Source organism: Baudoinia panamericana (assembly GCF_000338955.1).
Source record: "Baudoinia panamericana UAMH 10762 unplaced genomic scaffold BAUCOscaffold_5, whole genome shotgun sequence".
NCBI classification, from domain to species: domain Eukaryota; kingdom Fungi; phylum Ascomycota; class Dothideomycetes; order Mycosphaerellales; family Teratosphaeriaceae; genus Baudoinia; species Baudoinia panamericana.
The window spans coordinates 106,112-125,615 of record NW_006911261.1 but is presented as its reverse complement, the minus strand read 5'-3'; the positions used below and the strand labels follow the sequence as shown (position 1 = coordinate 125,615).

General features: G+C 54.5%; 7 protein-coding genes across 7 annotated transcripts; 2 read left to right on the top strand and 5 right to left on the bottom strand.

Annotated features, from left to right (window-relative positions):
* The first annotated feature begins 59 nt into the window (after positions 1 to 59).
* BAUCODRAFT_87426 (uncharacterized protein) lies at positions 60 to 1,914 on the top strand. Its single transcript, XM_007677324.1, has 6 exons — positions 60 to 304; positions 357 to 441; positions 504 to 728; positions 811 to 869; positions 924 to 1,048; positions 1,367 to 1,914. The coding sequence occupies exons 1-6, from the start codon at positions 283 to 285 to the stop codon at positions 1,712 to 1,714; spliced, it is 864 nt and encodes a 287-aa protein (XP_007675514.1). The 5' UTR covers positions 60 to 282; the 3' UTR covers positions 1,715 to 1,914.
* BAUCODRAFT_32681 (uncharacterized protein) lies at positions 1,908 to 4,645 on the bottom strand. Its single transcript, XM_007676968.1, has 3 exons — positions 4,132 to 4,645; positions 2,685 to 4,061; positions 1,908 to 2,606 (listed from the first exon to the last, which is right to left on the bottom strand). Exons 1-3 carry the CDS (start codon positions 4,331 to 4,333, stop codon positions 2,311 to 2,313), a joined length of 1,875 nt encoding a protein of 624 aa, XP_007675158.1. The 5' UTR covers positions 4,334 to 4,645; the 3' UTR covers positions 1,908 to 2,310.
* Positions 4,646 to 5,523: 878 nt separating this feature from the next.
* On the top strand, positions 5,524 to 7,673 carry BAUCODRAFT_69041 (uncharacterized protein; the record flags this gene model as incomplete). Its single annotated transcript, XM_007677294.1, has 2 exons — positions 5,524 to 7,228; positions 7,285 to 7,673. 2 exons carry the CDS (start codon positions 5,524 to 5,526, stop codon positions 7,671 to 7,673), a joined length of 2,094 nt encoding a protein of 697 aa, XP_007675484.1.
* On the bottom strand, positions 7,615 to 9,149 carry BAUCODRAFT_433129 (uncharacterized protein). Its single transcript, XM_007677371.1, has 2 exons — positions 8,692 to 9,149; positions 7,615 to 8,639 (listed from the first exon to the last, which is right to left on the bottom strand). Exons 1-2 carry the CDS (start codon positions 8,982 to 8,984, stop codon positions 7,961 to 7,963), a joined length of 972 nt encoding a protein of 323 aa, XP_007675561.1. The 5' UTR covers positions 8,985 to 9,149; the 3' UTR covers positions 7,615 to 7,960.
* A 579-nt stretch (positions 9,150 to 9,728) lies between these two features.
* BAUCODRAFT_433000 (uncharacterized protein) lies at positions 9,729 to 12,615 on the bottom strand. The gene is made up of 5 exons (XM_007677370.1): positions 12,168 to 12,615; positions 11,908 to 12,106; positions 11,360 to 11,854; positions 11,049 to 11,309; positions 9,729 to 10,991 (listed from the first exon to the last, which is right to left on the bottom strand). The coding sequence occupies exons 1-5, from the start codon at positions 12,237 to 12,239 to the stop codon at positions 9,970 to 9,972; spliced, it is 2,049 nt and encodes a 682-aa protein (XP_007675560.1). The 5' UTR covers positions 12,240 to 12,615; the 3' UTR covers positions 9,729 to 9,969.
* Positions 12,616 to 13,125: 510 nt separating this feature from the next.
* Positions 13,126 to 13,762, bottom strand: BAUCODRAFT_433291 (uncharacterized protein). The gene has a single exon (XM_007677369.1). It carries the CDS (start codon positions 13,606 to 13,608, stop codon positions 13,240 to 13,242), a length of 369 nt encoding a protein of 122 aa, XP_007675559.1. The 5' UTR covers positions 13,609 to 13,762; the 3' UTR covers positions 13,126 to 13,239.
* BAUCODRAFT_433092 (uncharacterized protein) lies at positions 13,763 to 19,484 on the bottom strand. The gene is made up of 8 exons (XM_007677368.1): positions 16,634 to 19,484; positions 16,286 to 16,580; positions 15,963 to 16,123; positions 15,671 to 15,831; positions 15,460 to 15,489; positions 15,358 to 15,395; positions 14,144 to 15,304; positions 13,763 to 14,089 (listed from the first exon to the last, which is right to left on the bottom strand). Exons 1-8 carry the CDS (start codon positions 19,277 to 19,279, stop codon positions 13,917 to 13,919), a joined length of 4,665 nt encoding a protein of 1,554 aa, XP_007675558.1. The 5' UTR covers positions 19,280 to 19,484; the 3' UTR covers positions 13,763 to 13,916.
* Positions 19,485 to 19,504: the final 20 nt, after the last annotated feature.

Here is a 19,504-nt window from a genome sequence, read left to right as displayed (position 1 = left end):
AGTTCCTCAGAGTCCGTTGTAGGTGGTAGTGTATACACTCATCACATCCCCATGGACATGCTTGTCGTCTGAAGTCTGAAGAAATGGTGTGGAGCCGGCAGCGGGGTGTTCCGCTCGAAGCGGAATTCGTCATGCACGAGCTAAGCCACTGCCACATGGAGTAGGCACGCTTGATCGACACTCTCACTTCGCTTGCTCCATCTAGCATACCGCTACCAACCATCAGCGCGGTGTCCTCCTTATCCATCAACCACCTCAGCACAATCTACACCTACCGCGAAGATGAGTTGGACGGGGTTCAAGAGCAAGCATATCTATCCGCAAGGTGGGCAGGCATAGGCTAACACTTCCTACAGAGGCGGCGTCCAGAGCCGGGACGCAGGTGATGATGAAGACGGGTCACGTCGAGAAGACTACAGACCGAGAATACGAAGTTGAAGAGTACCGACACCACACATCCACTTCCGGGGCGGACATGCATCATGCTAATAGACCGATTCAAGGCGACGGTACCGAACACTTGAGAGCGCCAGTTTGCGATTACAGAAAGAAGCAAAAGGCTACCTAGACTCGCTCCGTGCCATGACCGCGAGCCAGATGCGGATAGCAGAAACCATTGACGCTTTCTACGGTGAAGCCGGTGCGAAAGATGGTGTGTCCCGGAGTTACAAGCAGGCGGTCGAAGATCTAGATGCCGAGACTATCAAGGCGCTTGATGGACCTTACAGGTACGTGCACGAGGCAAAGGCGCGAGGAGCAGAGCAACTGCTTGTGAGGAGAGTGTTGGACCTGACATGATGGCATTTGCAGAACAACCGTACTGGAACCCATTAACCGCTTTTGCGCGTACTTCCCAGACATCAATGAATGTGAGACAACCCTCATTTGTCTGGTGTCATGCATTACACTGACCGGTTATTCAGGCATAAAAAAGCGCAACCACAAAATGCTTGACTACGACGCCATGCGCTCGAAAGTGAAACGGCTCGTCGAGAAGCCAGACAAAGATCCGGCTAAGCTCCCACGCACGGAGAAGGAGACTGAAATGGTGAGCGTCGAAGCCTTCCTTACCAAATCTGACCAGCACCCGGATATGCTGGACGTCGATCTTAGCATCCCTTCTCCACCCAAAGCTTTGAACCGGATAAAGCGTGCGCAACAATTGCAGGATGAGGACGAGCATATAATGCTCCGACTGTATGGCGGCGGCCTTTATCGCAATCCGGGCTTCATCAGTGACCGTGGCGGTGACGGCGACGAGGCGTCTCAACCGACGTTCTCATCGACGTCCGGCCACCCGCTCGTGCATTCACCGACAAATTTCCTACCTCACCTACTACAGCGCGAGTGTTCAACAGAATCGCAGCTTGCTCCTCCATCCCACACCCCAGCATTTCTCAGCACAAACAGCTTACCACTCCGGCCGAACCGGCACGACGAGGACACGACACCACCTACTCCCAAGCGCCGCAAACCAAGCCTCAGCCATAGCCCAAGCATGGTCGCCGACATTTTTAAGCTTCACAAAGCCAGTCGTGGAGGACTCGCGCGGACGCCCTTCTTCCACCCTTCGGAGCTGGAACAGCTCATGCAGCCGTTGAGGCAAGCGTATGTCGAGAGTCAGGCTGACGAGCTTGTGCAGGCGAAAGCCGCGTATGAACAGTTGAACGAGCAGTTAACGAATGAGATTCCGCAATTGATTGATCTACGGTAAGCTCTCACATCACAAAGAGTGGAGACTTGGACAGATCTTTGACGAAGTCTAATCAGGGTACCATACCTTGACCCCTCGTTTGAGGCGCTGGTAAAGATCCAGTTGCGATTTTGTGCGGAAGCGTATAGTCGCATGGCGCAGGTTCAGCAGTACGTTGCATCCCAGCTTCTCAACCTTCTGCGCCGTCTTCAGGCGGTCATGCTAATGCTTTTCACCTGTGTTTATAGGTATCTCGATGCTTCGACGCGCGACCAGTACGCAAGTGGCGATCTGGACGCGAGGGTGGAAGATGTGCTGGGGCAGATACGGGAGTTGAGCATTGCGGGTACTGTATGAAAACGTTGGCCTTAACGGTGTGCTGTCAAGCAACTAGGTGATCTGCATAATGTAGCGATGGCATAATGTGAACGCAGATGCAATCACAAGCTTCATCTTCGATTGCCAACAGTATCTGCGCACAATCGCATCTGGAACACCGTTCATAGGACGAGCCGACGCGGACGCTACCGGCTGGCTGCATTTGCCCCAAGGGCGGCCTCAAAGAACGCCTCAGCCCTCTCAATGGCAAAATAGTGCGACCAGAACGATGTACAGAACTACATTGCCTTCACCTCCCTCGTGAATCGTGGCACCGCCCTCCGAAACTTGTCCGGCTCATCTCTAGCACCTTCTTTCCAGTACTCGTACTCCATCCACACATTCTCGGGCATCTGCTCGTCCATCGCTGCGAGCCAATGGCCAAGTGCAGGCGCCAAGGGGACGACTCCGCACTCGAGCACGTACTGATCCCACATCTTGATCATCTTTTGCAGCCTTTCTGGGTCGGCTTCGGCGAGGTCGTGGACTTCACCTGGGTCGTGGGCGAGGTTGTACATTTGCCACTTCTCTGGGCCTAACATGATGCTGTTAGTGTTGCTTACCTAACGGCAAGTGAGGGAGTGGATGAACTTGTGACTCAGGACTACATTACCTTTGGGTTTAGGGATGAACACGATCTTCCAGTCACCGCACCGCACGGCAGCTCTTCCACACGTCTCCCACCCGTGCACGCCATCTTCCGCATGCACAGCGGTTGAGCTGTCCATAAGACACGCTTTCATACTGCGCCCGCGCATGCTGACAACTGGTCGGCCCTTGTATGTGCCCTTTCCGTCGGGTGACGGATGCGACACACCAGCCATCTCGAGAATTGTGGGCGCAAGATCCATGACCGTGCTGAAACTGTGCGAGATGGCACCCTTCTCACTTGTGTATCCTTTCGGCATCTTGGCCAGAAAGGGCACAAGAACACCCCCCTCGGTCGTGAAGGCTTTGTACAGTCGACTCGGCGCCGTAGCCGCCTGGGCCCAGCGAGGACCGTACCATATGAAGCTGTTCCCGTGACCGAGGTTCTCGAGACTATTGTCGTAGTACTTCTTCAGATGCTGCATCATCGTCCCTTGCACGATGGGATACGCTTCATATGCTGCTCCTTCGGCGCCATTGTCGGACATGAAGCATACGAACGTGTTGTCGAGCTCGCCTGTTTGTTCCAGGTAGTCGACGACTTTGCCAACGTTAACATCGATGCACTCGACCATAGCGGCGAAAACTTCCATGGCTTTGCAGCTCTTTGCTCGCTCTTCAGCAGTCATATCGGCCCATGCTTTGACTTCGTCGGCTATAACAGGATGGGGCGTGACGTCTTCCGGACATAGGCCGAGCTTCTTCATACGTGCGAGCCGCTGCTCGCGTAGTACATCTGGCCCTTCGTCGTACACGCCTTTGTAGTGGGCGATGTATTCGTCTGGCGCTTGCAGAGGCCAGTGTGGAGCAGTGAATGGAAAGTAAGCGAAGAACGGGCGCTCATCGCCCTTCCCTGTCCGGTCTTTGAGATACGAGAGCATTTTGTCGCCGTAACCGTCTGAGCTGTACCATGATTTCGGAAGCTGCTTGACGTATTGGTCGTCCTCGGCATGCAAGGCAATGAAGCTCATCGTCATGAAGCCCGGGATCTGATCATGACCTTCCAATTGCGGCTCATACGCATAGTGATTGCTACATGCCGGCAAATGGGCAAAGCTTCTCTCGAAGCCACGTTTACCCGGGAATCGCTCCGGCGTAAGACCTAGATGCCATTTACCTGCCATGAGAGTGAGGTAGCCGGCATCGCGAAGCAGTTCCGGGAGGGTCACGACGCGCTCGTTCAGGTAGCCTTCGTATCCTGGCATGCCGCGCTGAGGGGCGGTGGACCAGTACTTGATCTCGCCATCGCTCGGCGCGTTTTGGTCACTGCGGTTGGTCCACTCGATGAGGTTGCCCAGCCCGGCGATATGGTGATCCGTGCCCGTCATAATCATGGCTCTGCCTTTAGATTTGGTACTATGCATTAGTAAGGCAGGAGGAAGTGGGTTGCTTTATGCCGCTGAGGGACCTACTGGGCGAGCAGGCGGCGGCCGCGTGGAAGTCGGTGAAGCGGAGGCCATTGCTGGCAAGCTTGTCAAGGTTTGGTGTGCGTATCTCTCCGCCAAAGCAACTGAGATCGCTGAAGCCCAGATCGTCCGCTACTATAACAAGGAAGTTCGGCCGCTTACTGGGAACCTCGCCGGCGGTCACATTGGAAGCCGTTGGGGCGCTCATTCTCGACCTAAAGCAGCCAATGATACCGTCCTGCAAAATGTGGAAAAGGGAGAGCACAATGCTCAAGTATAGAAGACGCACACCCTAAATAAGGAGACTGTATGTTCGAAGGATGGACTCACTCCTACCTCTATGCGGGGCGCGCCTTGACAGGCTCCATACCGTCAATCACGTCAACTGCGGGCGGCGGAGGCATGCGAGCTTCTTACCACGCGCTTAGGATCTTCATTGGCTGGCGTCCCTCTAGCATATGGAAGCAGGGTGCACAGTCTAGAGTAAGCCCAATATACAAGAGTGTTCGCAAAGGCCCGCGAAAAAGGGTGGACGAAGGTTGTCGCAACCGGCAGGTGTCCATCGGTTGTCATTCGGTTAACATTCACTGGGAGTTGGCATATTGTTAGCGGCGGGACTGACCGAGCGAACCATAGTGCCTAACTCAGAAAGTGAACGAGATCTCCCACACTCCGGCGTGGCCAGCGACATCAAGAAGCGTGCGTCCCGGCTATTGTGGACTAATAGATTTGAGTGCATTGCGAAGAACGATTCAGCCTCCGGCCGGCCGTTAGCCAAAAAAAGGGTCTGTCTAAATACCGCGTCGAAGCGTCAACCGGTTGACATTCGGTTGACATTGGCTTGCCATTCACTGCAAGCTGACCTTTCGTTAGCGCCGGGACTGACCGAGCAAATCATGTTGGCCGGCCCAGCAAGTGAATGAAGTTAAGAATGTCCACCGTTCCTTTGTACGACACGCCAATGGTCCTCCGTTCCGGCGATGCACAAGCAGCCATAGACACATCCGCAAATCTTGACCATGCACGATTTAGAGAACGGTCGAGTCTGAAGCTGTTGGCCACACACCCGTGTTGAGGGGCAGGATGGTTTTACCGCAAACGGTAAGCTACGAAGCGACGGCGTCTGCACGCCGAACAGCCAATCCTTTATCGGCGGCCTTATCGCGAGTCTTTGTAAATCCGACGCGTTAAGCTCTCTGAAATGTCAGATGCATGCGACCATGGCGGTGGCCATTATTGGCGGGGCATGCACCGACATGCTCAATTGAGCTCGACCTGGCCGAGGGTGAGTACGGCTTTCTTTACTATATCCTCACTCATTCCAACTTGTCCCTCCACGCCTTGTGGTCTTCCTGTCTCTCATTACCTGTAATACCAAACGTTGTCAGCACCTTCAGAATGGTGCTGGAACGACTGCAGCAGATGGCCTCCCACATAACCGGGCAGGCTGTCCAGCACCATCCCTCTGATCCCCTTAGCACTGAAGAGATTGCTGCGGCAGTCGCGATCGTCAGGCAAGAGTACTCTGACCTCTTCTACAACGCTGTCACATTATGGGAGCCACGGAAAATGGAGATGATGAGGTGGTTGGCGTCTCCGAAGACCGCCCCTCGGCCGCACAGGGTAGCGGACGTTGTTGCAATCGGTCGCGGATCGAAGGTCTACGACGGCCTCGTGGACCTTGACGAGGGCAAGATCGTGCGGTGGGAACTTACAGAGGGTGTACAGCCACTCATAACTATGGAAGACTTGCAGATCGTCGAGTCAGTTGTCAGGAAGGACCCGAAGGTTATTGAGCAATGCGGCCTTGTTGGCATTCCACCGCAGGACATGCACAAAGTCTACTGTGATCCGTGGACCATTGGATACGACGAGCGCTTCGGATCTAGCGTACGGCTGCAGCAGGCATTGATGTACTATCGCCCGCATCCAGACGACAGCCAGTACACCTACCCGCTCGACTTCTGCCCGATCTTCAACGCGGACACACAAGAGATCATCCACATTGATGTTCCGAAGGTTCGGCGGCCGTTGAACACCGCGCCTCCAATCAACTACCATGCGGATGCTGTTGCAAAGGATACTGGCTTTCGGAATGATCTGAAACCCATCAATATTACGCAACCGGAAGGTGTCAGCTTCACTGTAGACGGCAGGACTCTAAGCTGGCAGAACTGGAACGTTCACGTTGGCTTCAACTATAGAGAAGGTATCGTGCTTTCGAACATCACGTTCAATGACAAGGGCAATGTGCGCCCCGTTTTCTGGCGCATGTCACTCGCGGAGATGGTTGTACCGTACGGTAACCCGGAGCACCCACACCAGCGGAAGCACGCCTTTGATCTAGGCGAGTACGGTGGCGGCTATATGACCAACTCGCTGGCTCTGGGCTGTGATTGCAAGGGAGCGATCCACTATATGGATGCGGCGTTCGTCAACCGCGCGGGCGAGCCGCAAGTGATCAAGAACGCAATCTGCATTCACGAGGAGGATGCGGGCATTCTCTTCAAGCACACCGACTTCCGCGACGATTCGTGCACCGTCACTCGCGCTCGGAAACTCGTCGTCAGCCACGTCTTTACTGCTGCAAACTATGAGTACTGCGTCTACTGGATCTTCCATCAAGATGGCACGATCCAGCTCGAGATCAAGCTTACCGGTATCCTGAACACCTACTCCCTCAACCCTGGTGAATCTGCCGCTCCATGGGGCACGGAAGTTTACCCCGGTGTGAACGCGCACAATCATCAGCACCTCTTCTGTCTGCGCCTGGATCCGAACGTCGATGGCCAAGCGAACACCGTCTTCCAGGTCGACGCCGTACAAGGAGAGGGCGCGGTCGGCAGTGAGGAAAACTTCTATGGCAACGCTTTCTACGCGAAGAAGACAAAGATGGCGACAATGAGCACCGGTATGAGTGATTACGATGGCTCGACGAGCAGGACGTGGGAGATGGCAAATACGAACAAGATGAACCCTTACAGTAAGAAGCCGGTGTCGTATAAGCTTGTCAGCAGAGAGGTGCCTAGCTTGTTGCCGAAGGATGGCAGTCTCGTGTGGAAGCGAGCTGGTTTCGCAAGGCATGCGGTGCATGTCACCAAGTGTAAGCTCTTAGCGCAACTGAAAATCAGATTATTGAGCTAACAACGGTGTCCACAGATTCCGACGACCAACTCCACCCAGCCGGCCGCCACGTCCCACAAACCTCCGGCGAGCCGTCCCAAGGCATCCCAGCTTGGATCGCCGCAGATCCAGAAGGCAACCTTGATAACACCGACGTCGTCCTATGGCACACTTTTGGCTTGACGCATTTCCCATCTCCCGAGGACTACCCCGTCATGCCGGCAGAACCCATGACCGTGCTTCTACGGCCGCGTAATTTCTTCACGCAGAACCCGGCGTTGGACGTGCCGCCCAGCTTCTCGTCTACGCCTAGCCAGGTTGCGGCTGGTAAGACTGGCATTAAAGCGATTGTTGATAATCTTAGCCGGCTGGCGTTTGGTGGCAAGCAGGAAAAGGGTGGGAGCAATGACTGTGGATGTAAATGATTTCGATGCCGCTAGCGATGACGACGTACGAAAGGTATGTTGTGATATGATTGTTTTAGAAGTGCGCAACTTGTACTCATGCTTTGTCTCTACTTCGAAGCGTATGAGCTGTCTAGCAGCCAGCTGGAGTGCGAGACCACGATACGCAGACAAATGGAAGAGACTTCGGACACGAGCGCTTGCAGTTTCATGCACGAATACTTGTGGTTTGTCATGCAAGCTTTGTACACACGTCGCTAAATGACATAAATGCGTCCTAACCAACATATTGTTCATCTAAACGAGGCTCAAAGGTTGGGCTTCGAGTATGTCGCCATGCCAATCGGCGCAAGTACGATGTCCAAGTTCAACTCCTTCGTGGCCGCACCACCCGGACCCTTGTGCTCCTTCATGCTTGACGGGATGCCCTTGAGCGGCGTGAAGTCAACAACCAAGTCATCCTTCACCGCAAACACGGTATCGGTTGCGAGCCACGGGTCGTCCTTAGGGTAGATCTGCGTGATCACTGGCTTGTAGTCTGGGTGCGTGACCATCAAGTGGATGTGGGCGGGCCGCATTGGGTGACGGTCGAGTGCCTGCAAAAGCTGCCAGGATGGGCCGTCTTGCGGCAAGCTGTACGCGGTCGGTCGGAGGCAGTAAAGACGGTACTCGCCGTTCTCGTCGGTCTTGTACTTGCCGCGCAGGTTGTTGTCGCTCTGGTTGTCTGGGTCCTGGAAGTCGTACTTGCCGTTGCTGCTAGCTTGCCACATGTCGAATGTAACATTGGGAATCGGCTTCTGGGTCTTGAGGTCACGGATGACACCATGCATGTAAGTGACGGTACCCTCGTGCGGGTCTTGGATGATGGTGTCGCCGAGCTGGCGCCACGGAGCATTGGGCGACCAGAAGGGGCCGAGAATGGCAGCGGAAGTTGGAACGTAGTTCGGGTTGTCGGTCATGACATAGTTGGCAATCTCAGTAACGAGCCTGCGCGTGGTCAGCTTTCGTTCGGAGTCGGAGGCCGTGAAATGCCACATACGATTCAAGTCCCGTGATATCCGACAGTCTGTGCATCTCGTTGCGCTTGCCATTCGAGTCTGCCCAGATCTTGCCGGTCTCGTTGAAGAACTTAACACCAGCCAACCACTCCTCTGGTGTAAGGTCAATCTCTCTGGCGAAGTCGTGGAGATGCCTGATTGCGGCGGAGAAAACCTCCTTCATGCGAGGGCTCGTCTTAGGGCCGCTTGTGTCGATGACAAGCTGGGTGAAGTTAGGGTCATACTGTCTCTTGCTGCCGGTCGTTCCAGCGGACTGAGACCCGGTGGAAGACATCGTGAATGTGTAGGATGAGTTGTCGAAACGCTCGTATCTTGCCAGCAGCGTAGCAATGAAGACGATGAAGAGTGCTCAGGCTTCAGGTAAAGTAGACTTGAGTTGATATGATAAAGGACTCGATCGGAATTGGCCAACCTTTGATATTATACTATAGGCGGCGAGCTTGCGGACCAGCTAAGGCCGCAAGTGGTACGGAAAACGGCAAATTGGTCGGTGATGTAGCCGGCATACCAATACGGCATCATTGCTGCGATCGTCTTTTGCGGGGACTGCAGGACAAGGTGGGGACGAAGGGAGGGACCTCGTGAGCTTCTTAGCGGTTGCGTCTCACGGCAGAGGCCTTGGCAGGGATGAAGTCTCTTCCATCCTCAGTCTGTGCTCTTGTGGCCGTGAATTGGCAACCAGTGTGGGACTTCGCACTCTCACATTGGTGGATTTCGGAAACGTCGTGCGTGTATGAGATATGAGTGGACTTTGGTCGCTGAGACCGAGCTGTGGCATTCTGCGTTAGTGCTCAAATTCTCGTGGACTATGCTACCGTTGCCATAAGGCATGCTTGATGCAATTCGACTCATATCGTTGTGCAATGTCTCATTAATCATGCTCCATCCGGGACATAACCGAAAGGGTCGGATTCGCTCATGTCGTACATGGTCACCGCAGGAAACCTCTTCGTCGCTGCAAGATGTGGAAACGCTCGACCAGAGATGCACACGCTTGGACGCTATTGTATAGACTAATAGGATCGCAGACCGCTCGATTCGTAATGAGAGGAAAGACCAAACCAGCACTGCTCGAGTTGGGTGGCGGGACGATCTGTCATGCAGCTGTCGGCACGTTCGAAGTAGAAGGCGCGGGCCACAGGGCGCGTTCGAAGCTGCAGTACACATCGGGTCTAGACACGTTCGAAAGGTCGCAAATGGTGGATGCTGACCAACGTCGCCGGCCCAGGTTTCACGCACGCCGTGGTATTTGAGTCAGCTTAGTGATACGCCGCATAGGTATCGCCAAGCAGGTGGGGTGGAAGGACCATCGGATGTCTGTTATACACTGTCGACGAACCCTCCTGTCCGATCCCATGCCCATTAGCGAACATGCTCTGGTGAGGTTTCTGCTCTGCCTTGGCAGGCTTGTCATCGAGATACTGCTGGTTGAGCTGGAGAGCCTGCAACGCTACAGCATTTTCCTCACGAGTCATGTCCGTTGCCATGTGTGCCACACCCGGCGTCCTATCATGTGGGTAGCCGCCTGGGTACTCTGAACTGGTAGGCGAAAACAGCGGGGTGTCTGCGGTGTTGTCAAAGCAAGGCTGGGGTACGTCAGTGAGGCGGTACGCTTGGATGGACTGATCATGCACGCCGAGGTTGACTGGCGCTTGTTGCTGCTGATAGTGACGTGGTCCACATCCGACAGAGCTATAGTCATGGTTACCAGGGTACTGTGATCCGCCGCCATAGTGAGCTTGAAAAGCATCGAATGAGCCAGGCTGGGCACTCAGCGCTTGGAGCGACAAAGGCTCGAAAGCCAGTGGGTGTGTCCAAGGCTGCTGATAATGGTGTAAGCCAGGACTAGCATCGTGCGGCACGCTCTGCCACTGCATGTTGATCGACAAGCCGCCAAGTGGGTGGATATCATGGGTTTCGGACCAGGCGGAATGATCTGCAATTGCCCCTCCGTTTCTTATTCGAGGCTGATTCGAGACTTCGGTTTCGTGGTCAAGGGTCGGTCGGCGTTCAGGCTGACGTTGGTCCGGCGCGTCATCGTCACGTTCAGGTCTCTTGAGGTGATCTCGCGCGGCGACCGATGCTTGACGTGATGTGTCGGCGTCACAACACGGCCTCTTTGTTTGCCTGCCTTCACTGCTGGACGACGAGCCGGACTGTGAGCAGCTGTCGAGCGCGACCGATGCGCCAGACGACGGTTCACGACGGCGGCGTTTAGCCCTGGGAGCCTTCTTGTCGATGACACCGGCTCCGTCAGAGTAATAGTAGCGGCTGCTACCGTCTGGTGCAATCGAGAGAGTCAGCAGCCGACAGCGAGCCATAGGTATCATACGCGTACCTCGTCCTCCAGTCTTGAAGTCTTCTTCCATCTCGGCGGCTCCATAGAGCTCTTCGAAAAGACGCTGCCGCATCTTGATCCTGGCTGGAGTGGACGGGGAGAGATCATCAAGAGATGTGACAGGGCAAAGCTCTTTCAAGAATTGCGTCCAGCTCTGGACCGCGTAGGTTGGATAAGCTTCACAGGTGTCATTGTTCATCGTCTTTAGCTGTTCGGGAGTCGGTCGCAGTCGCAGAATGTGGACGAGGAGCTCATTCCGTTCTGAAGACCGGTCAGTTGCACCGAGGATAGCTTCGTGCAGAAATACGTACGCTCTTTCCTGATGTGGTCAGGCTCCGTGAACGGACATACGTTGGTGTCTGGCCACCAGCCGGGTACCAGACCCTTCTCGCCCGTCCGCTTTTCTCGCTTGGTGTTTTGGTATGGGAACTTCGCCTGCTTCTTAGGACAGATGCCTTTGATCCAAACCTTTGCGATCCTCTTGTCGGACAGTTGCTGCATTTCGCTGAAGCGATCGTGAAGGAAAGCTGTGACTGCGGCCTCATCATCTATGCGGAAGCTTTTCGCCTTCAATCGTCCAGGTGGAGCTATGGCGGGAAGTACACGCTCACTGTCAGGGGGGTGCGAAACTTCGGCTCGCACCTGATAAGGTTCCGCTGGTTTAACGTACCCGCCACTCAAGCGCGTCTTCTGAAGCTGCAATTGCGAGACGTTGGGCATAGCCCTTCGCTCCTTGCGGAAAGTAAGGTCGCCGGGACCGTCCGGAGCCAGACACGGTTCTTCTCCAACTTGTGAACCGTGGTCGACTTCTACTAGGTCAGTTTCAACGATAACGACAATCTGAAGGAGCCGAACTCACTCTCCATGATAACATTCGCAACATCGAGGGCTTCGCGAAGGCGAGTCCGGCCTTTCATGAGAGTCCCTTCGACGGAGGGCAGGACATGTCCGGTTGTTGTCAATGTCACTTCACCGTGAGGTGTTAACATGTAAAGTGCGATGGCTTGTGCTTCTTCGCCGTGCTTCGCCCGAAGAACCTCCAAATCGGCTCTAAGGTCCTGCAGGTTGCATTAAAATACAGCTGCTCGAAGCGGAGGTTGTTTAGTCGGCTTGACTTACGCTTGCCATAGCTTGTTTGTCGGCTCTCCGCTTCGACGGTAAGGCGCCGTCACTGATATCTCTTCGGACCATGGTGCCGTTAGTCCGCTAGAAATCGTGCTATGATCGCTTCAATTCGCTGGGCCGTTGACACGCTACGATTAAGTCGTACGTCGACTGGCTTTTCGCATAGTAAGGTTATCGGCAATTTTACACCAGATTTTCGGCTTGGTCAAGGTATACACCCTGCCAATGCTACGCGTGCGCAAGGTGCTTGTGCCTGATTCTAAGCTTCGGAAGTAGAGTCTCAGGAACGAAAGAGCGTAGAATGCATGACTCGCCAAAAGGTGAAGGAAGGATGTTCATCCATGCAGTCTGACCGTTAGGATTCGGGGAAGCAGAGGCTCTGCAAACCTTGAATCGGCGGGGAAGGGAAGTATAAGAGGAGCGCGGCGAACCCCTGTATGGTTGTTTAACGATCTGTGGGTGTCAAACGACGCTCCCCGTGAGACACCCACTTGACATCTTACTTCGGGGAGCAAAGACAAGGACACGGCGACTCCTTACCGGGTCAAGGCATCCATAGATCGCAGAGAGGATGAACCGGGGCCATCCGCGTAGCAAGACCGGGTGAAGTTGAGATCCCAGCGCCGTGGTTCTCGAAGGAGGCTACGCAATGCCGCTGACAGTGGCCAGTCATACCACGGCACAGAGCTCAGGGTGCATGATGTGCCGTATGCAATGCACCTAGACGAGTCCTCTCACAGATGCTGGATGTGCGCGGTCCGTCTGTGAAGCTTCGCCTGCAGAACACCAGGGCAACCCACCCAGCGGTTTTGTCTTCACATGAATAGATCAGAAGAAGTCACGCGTAGAATAACTTGGCCAGGAGAAAGACACCCAACAACGTCACGCGTTGTGGGCACAACCGACGGCGAATCCGTAACCCTGTCATGCTGTGCAACATGCGGAACACATGTGGTGGTTGTAAAGGAAGATGAGAAAGCTTTGCCAAGACCGAGGCGACAGCAGTACAGAAACCTTAACGTTGGGGGAACGAGATAGGCGTCAGATATTGCAAGCATCCACGCATCTACAGATTCACTCTCAATGTAACCGAGTCCGTGGAACTCATCCCCTTGTGGAGATTGAGAGATCGAACCCTAGCATAATGGTGGTTGCAGTGTATCCTGAACGTGAGTGCAATTGAGTCCCGTGATGCGTCAAGCGATTCATGCATCCCGCGCGAAGCGAGGTCAAGCTCCCAGCTCGCAACCACGCTTCGACAATGACCAATGCACGCTACCAATGTATTGCGACGAACATGGGTTTTGCCGAAGAAACAAAACACTCGGATGGACGCCGATGCTGGGAGCTTCCGCCCCGGATTTGCTTGCCATGATGTTCCCCTGATCGATGAATTACTGGGTGGGATTTGCATGGACGCAGAACGCCACGGCATGATGGTTGTTTTACGAGGCTCCACCGCAGCGTCTGGCACACATTCCGAGCATGCCACGGGCCGATCAGGTTGATGCTAAGCGCCTTCGGAGAACGGTCGCTCACGCCATCTGCCACACAGCCTCGCCGTCGTTCGGTTCTGGCAAAGCGTGACATGTGCTGTCCACGTCGCTTCCACGAGGTGTTCAACCTGTCAATGTACATAAAAGTAAGACGCCAGCGGTGGAGACTCCAACGGTCAAGTCCGACTTTAGGGCCGCCTCTCGCATGTGCGCTTCACGTAGATGCATGCGATAAGCTGTACATTCTCTATGTTGATGCAGAGCTGTCTACAGCACCTAAGAGGCCGGCTTCCTTGACCAGCTCGTAGAACAAGCCTTTACGACGGACTAGCTCCGAAGGCGTGTCGAACTCCTTGACTTCACCATGATCAAGGACGACTATGCGGTCGCTGTCCAGAATCGTGTTGATGCGATGTGCGACTGTCTCAATGTTAGCAACTGCTTCGCGGAAAGGAGATGCGACAATGTACTCACTCGTGATGATCGTCCGATCTTTGAACATATTGCTTCGCAGTGTAGTTTGCAGCATGGCGTCAGTCTCCACATCAACAGCAGCGGTCGCCTCGTCTAGGACAAGAATGTTGCTCGGTGTCAGCAACGCCCGGGCTAGCGACACAAGCTGTCGTTGCCCCTGGCTCAAATTAGAGCCGCCTTCGTGGATCTCTGCCTCCAGTTGGCCCGGCATAGACGCAACGTGGTCCCGCAGACGCGCGTGGTCGAGGACACTCCACAACTCGGTGTCGTCGTGAATGTGACCGGGGTCCAGATTGTCTCTCACTGTACCCTGAAACAGTGCGGCATCTTGCGGGATGATAGCCAGCCGCCGCCGCAGGTCCAACAAGCCAATAGAAGTTGTGCTCAGGTCGTCAATGGTGATGTCCCCCTGCGCAGGCTCGATGATGCGGAACAGTGCCAGCGTTAGTGAGCTCTTACCGGCGCCAGTACGTCCAACCACACCAATCTTCTCATGGGACTTGATGTTGAGATTGACGTTCTTCAGCACCAGGTCAAGTCCCGGCCTGTACCTGGTGCTGTAGCCGTTAAAAGACACAGCACCTTTCGATGGCCAACTGTTTGGCGGTCGATTCTTGGAGATGATCTCGGGCGCCTCCGGTGGCAAATGCGCGTACTCTAGAACTCGCTCGACAGAGACTATGTTTGTCTCTACCTCCACCGTTTGCCTCACGATCCAGTTCAAGGACTGGGTGATCTGTAGCGCATAGCTCATGGCTAAACCAACCAGGCCGGCTGACAATCCACTGCCGGTTGTGACGGATGCGATGGCAAATCCAGCCGCAGCAAGGATAATGACCGATCCGATTAACTCCAGGCGGACAGCAAGCCATCGGTTCGCACTAATAGACGGGAAGTACGCGCGCAGGTTAGCGTCGACCCGCCATTCGTTCTCCATCGAGAAACGCTCGGTCTGCCTGTAGGCTCGTATCGTGCTGATCCCACTCAGGCTCTCCTGAAAGTGGGCGTAGATTGGGCTGCGGCTGACGCTGTCAAGGCGCTTTAGCTCCCTGGATGTGCGGAGATAGTACTTCTGAATCCACAGATAGAGACCTCCGAGCGGCACGATGAGCGCAATGAAGATGGGCGTTGACGTAGAGATCACCACGAGAGTAAACATTGCTATCAATGGTCAGCATCCTTGTTGGCGGTGCTTCTGATTGCAGCATACGAACCTCGTGCGGCATTCGTAAAGAGCATGTTGAAAGTACGTCTGTGACAGCTGTCAGCGGCCGAGATTGTGGATCGACAGGGTTTCGGCAGTCGAATGTACATACGCGAGCACCTCATCAATTCGATAGATGTCACTGGGAGACAGTTAGTGCCCGAAGTTAGGTAAATGACGAGGTACCGAAACCGTGGGAGGCCATGACCGGGTAGCCGTTATCGCGGAATATGAAAGAGACTAGGGCCCGTCATGACCTTCAACGCCACAACAGAAGTATCCAATGGCGGTCATAATGAAGTGTAGAGGGTCTGTTGACGTACCTTGAGAAGCGATTCAATATGCGGCCTGTGGGGGTCGTCTCGAAGAACATCATTGGTGATCGAAAGATGGCATACGCTGCGAGATTTAGTAAATGCATGCATCTGCTTCTCATGAACAACGCATCTAACTCACCCATACGCTCATGCAACTTTCTGCTGGCCTGGTAGATACGATCGATATTAGCGTCTGGCCCGGCGTCGCCTATGCGCTGTCTGCAAGCCGGCGGCGACGCGCATACGCACGTTGACCGAAAACGTCTTCGCGCAGCTTGCGGGCGGGGGTTTGACATACCTCGATCGAGCAGAAGATCCACAGTATGAGCGTTTGCAGCACAACCAGCGCCGCAGAACCGATGCCGAAGGCAAAATAAATGCCCAGGTACTTCCCAACGTTCGGGTTCCCGCCGTACCTGCTGTTGACTTCGGACCAATTCTTGAGCCAGACGCTGCCCCCTATGCAGGTGTACGTTAGCGTACCGTATATACCAAGCGCTCTGGTTGCATAGCACATCACAAATCAGTAACACCAGGTTGTTTCGCCATTGCATGACGGTGCATAAGTGGCAGTCGGAATTAAGCTCTCCGAGAGCACCGAAAGCATAAACTTGCACTCACCTATTTGAGCCGTCTGAGCACCGACTAGCATCACCAGGTAGACGGAAACAGCGGCTAAGTTGCTCTCCTTCGCATACTCGAAGTACACATCCCGCTTTACTTGCCCTTTCTCCGAAAACTCACGGGTCTGCTTCGATTTGAGAGGGCCCTTAGCCTCCTCTTCATCGGTCAGCTTGCCCCTTGGGCCTTTGAATGAAGCTGTACTGGCTCTTCTTAAAGTGAGCTCGCTGGACTTTCTCGCAGGTGCGCCGCCATTGGGCTTGATGGGCGCAAGCTCAGTAAGACCCTCTTGTGCCTACAGGGAGAAGAGTCAGCTACATCTCAGGACCTACAATACGCTTTGCTTACCTCTTCTCTCTCCACAGGGTCCTCCGGGCTGTATGCGGTATCGGGCTCGCTGTAAGGGCTCTTACTGCCTGTCTCTTCGCCTTCAGCCTCACTGTTCTCTTCATTGTTGGCTGTACGAATCAGCTGCGAGATCTCGCCTTTCATTGCGATCAACTGTTCGTAGGTGCCACGCTCGATGATGCGGCCGTCTCGCAGTAGCACGATATAGTGCGCCTCCATCAGCACCGGTATAGCATTGGTGGCAAGAATGCGGGTCTTGCCCGCGAGCAGTCCCCTCGGCCCAAGAACATTATCAATCAAATGCCGACCGACATGCTGATCCACAGCACTCAGGACATCGTCGAGAAGATAGATGTCAGCTCTTGCGTAAACAGCACGCGCAAGCGTAACACGAGCCTTCTGGCCGCCTGACAAGCTAATACCGCGCTCACCAACCTCTGTCTGGTCGCCGTCCGGCAGACTCGCGAAGTCCTCCGTCAGTGCGCATGCCTTCACCGTCCGGTCATAGAATGCCGGATCCCAGCGATACCCAAACACGATATTCTCCCGAACCGAAGCGTTCATCACCCACGGTGACTGAGCAACGTAGGCGGACGTGCCACGCACAACCACTTCGCCCTTGATCTTGTACAAATCGCCTAGCATCGTCTCGAGTAAGCTAGACTTTCCAGCACCGACTCGACCTACCACACAAGAAAGCTCGCCCTTGTGCGCGGTGAAGTTGATGTCGGACAGCACGTTTCGATCTGCGTCCTTGTTCCATGTGAACGTGGCTTCGCGGATTCGCACGGACTCTTCGCCCATACCCACGCCATCGCTTCGAAGTACGGCATCGGGCTGCAGTTCCGGTGCTGTGAAATAGACCGTGAGCCGGTTGACGGCCACACTGGCCTCTATAATGGCCGTGATGACCATGGGAAGCACCGCAAGAGGGAAGGTAAGCAGGTTAAACAACGTAAGAGCCGGAAACACGATCTCCGTGCTCAAGGGTTGGTTCTGAGTGGCCACGAAGACCGCAAAGGTCGAGCATGAAACGAAGAATGGCGTGGTGGACCAGGTGAAGTTCGCTACTGCAGTCACCGCGCCGATCTTCCGCAGAGTGTGCAGTTCCTGATCGTTTCGAATATAGTTCAGCTTGTTCATGAACGCCGTCGTCCATGCATACAACTTGATTGACTTCATATTGTTCAGAATCTCCGTCATCAACCGCGTTCTCGCGTCCTTGTTCTTCATCTGCCGCTTCTGCAAGGTCTTCGAGATGCGCGCAATAAAGCCGTTGATTGGGATCATGAGGATCATGGCCCCAAGACCCGCAAACATGCTGAGACCGACCAGTTGATAGAGCGAGATCAAGCATAACGTAATCTGGAAAGGAGCGCTCCACAGTTGCTGTCCATACTGCGCTAAATCTTGTAGACGCTGCGTGTCCACAGCCATGTAGTTCACGATGTCGCCGGTGCTCTTCGAAGCACGGCCCTCATTACTGAGCTTCATGCTCTTGTGGTAGATCGCAGCCGTGAGAGCGGCCTTGATCCGCATGCCAGTTTCGAAAGCTCGCTGGAAGTACTGGTGCAAGAAGGCCGTCTGCCCGACTGAAACCGCGAACATAGCAAGGGCAATAGCCGCACCTTTGATCGGTGGCTGCGGTGTCTTCCCTGGACGGTACGAGTCCACAAACGCAATGAGGTATCGAAGCAGCTGAGGTTGGACGAATGCCAGCACGTCTGCTCCGGTCTTGATCACAGCACCAACAAAGTACGGACTGCCAAAGGAGCGGAAGAGCGCAATCCACAAACTGGGCTTCTTCTTCTCCAACTCATACTGCCACGCCGCATTGAAGGTCTCCCATGTAGTACTCGACCTGTCATCTTTGCGAAGGTTCCATAGATCATCTTGCGTCAGGAACTCCTTATATCCGTATCGCATCATCGGCGTCATCCAGCTAAACGCAAGACAAGAGAAGATGTCGGCGTAATCCATAGGACACTCATCTTGATCTCCGAGCGCATCATAAACGGACTGGCTCTTCGGCACCAGCCATTCCAGTATAAATTCCGCAGCAGCTAGGCCGACGCTCGAGGTGAACACGGCGAAGTATGCTACATTGAGCTCGTGAAGTCTCTGGGACACTAGCGATCGTAGCTTAACCGCATATGCAATGAGAAGGAACAACCAGTATAAGAGTACGACCGCATTCGGTACCCGCGAACGCCAGTGCTCGATGTACTGGATGTAGCCGATCACTCCAAGGCTCAAAAGGTTGACGACGGTCGTCCAGAAACGGAAGTCACGCAACCAAATCCCGTGATCATACTCCATGATCTGAAGCGCGGCTTGAGCGACTATTGCAGCACCCAGCACTGCAATTACTGCAAGCTTTGTATAAAAGTGCCAGTCCTTCTTGACTGCCTGTGCCGTGCTCTTACGGTAGAGGTACCATATCGCACCCGCGCCACCCAACAGACCCCATACCGACACCACCAACACCCAAACGTCCAGAAAGCATGGTGTGAAGTCCCATCTATAAGGGCTCAAAGGGCCCCATCCCTCCCTGTTACCACATAGCGGCTGGCCGCTTGCAATCGTCGCGCTGAGATAGGAAGCGGAGTGGTAGCTTGGGAAGACAGTCTGCGCCGTTTCGAGCATTGAAGTGGGGCTGTTGACCAATATATCACTTAGCTTGGCCACGTGAGGGAAGCTCAGAGTAAGGCCAAGGCGTTAACTGCTTGGGGTACCTTGGTGGATGATGGAAGATAGGGCAGAGATGGTGTGATGCAGGTCGCCTGCCTTTAGATGAAAGGTGCACATGAATAGTTCGTCAGCAACTTCGGCCGACAGAACGGGTAAGAACATTGACCGTGCACAGCGTGC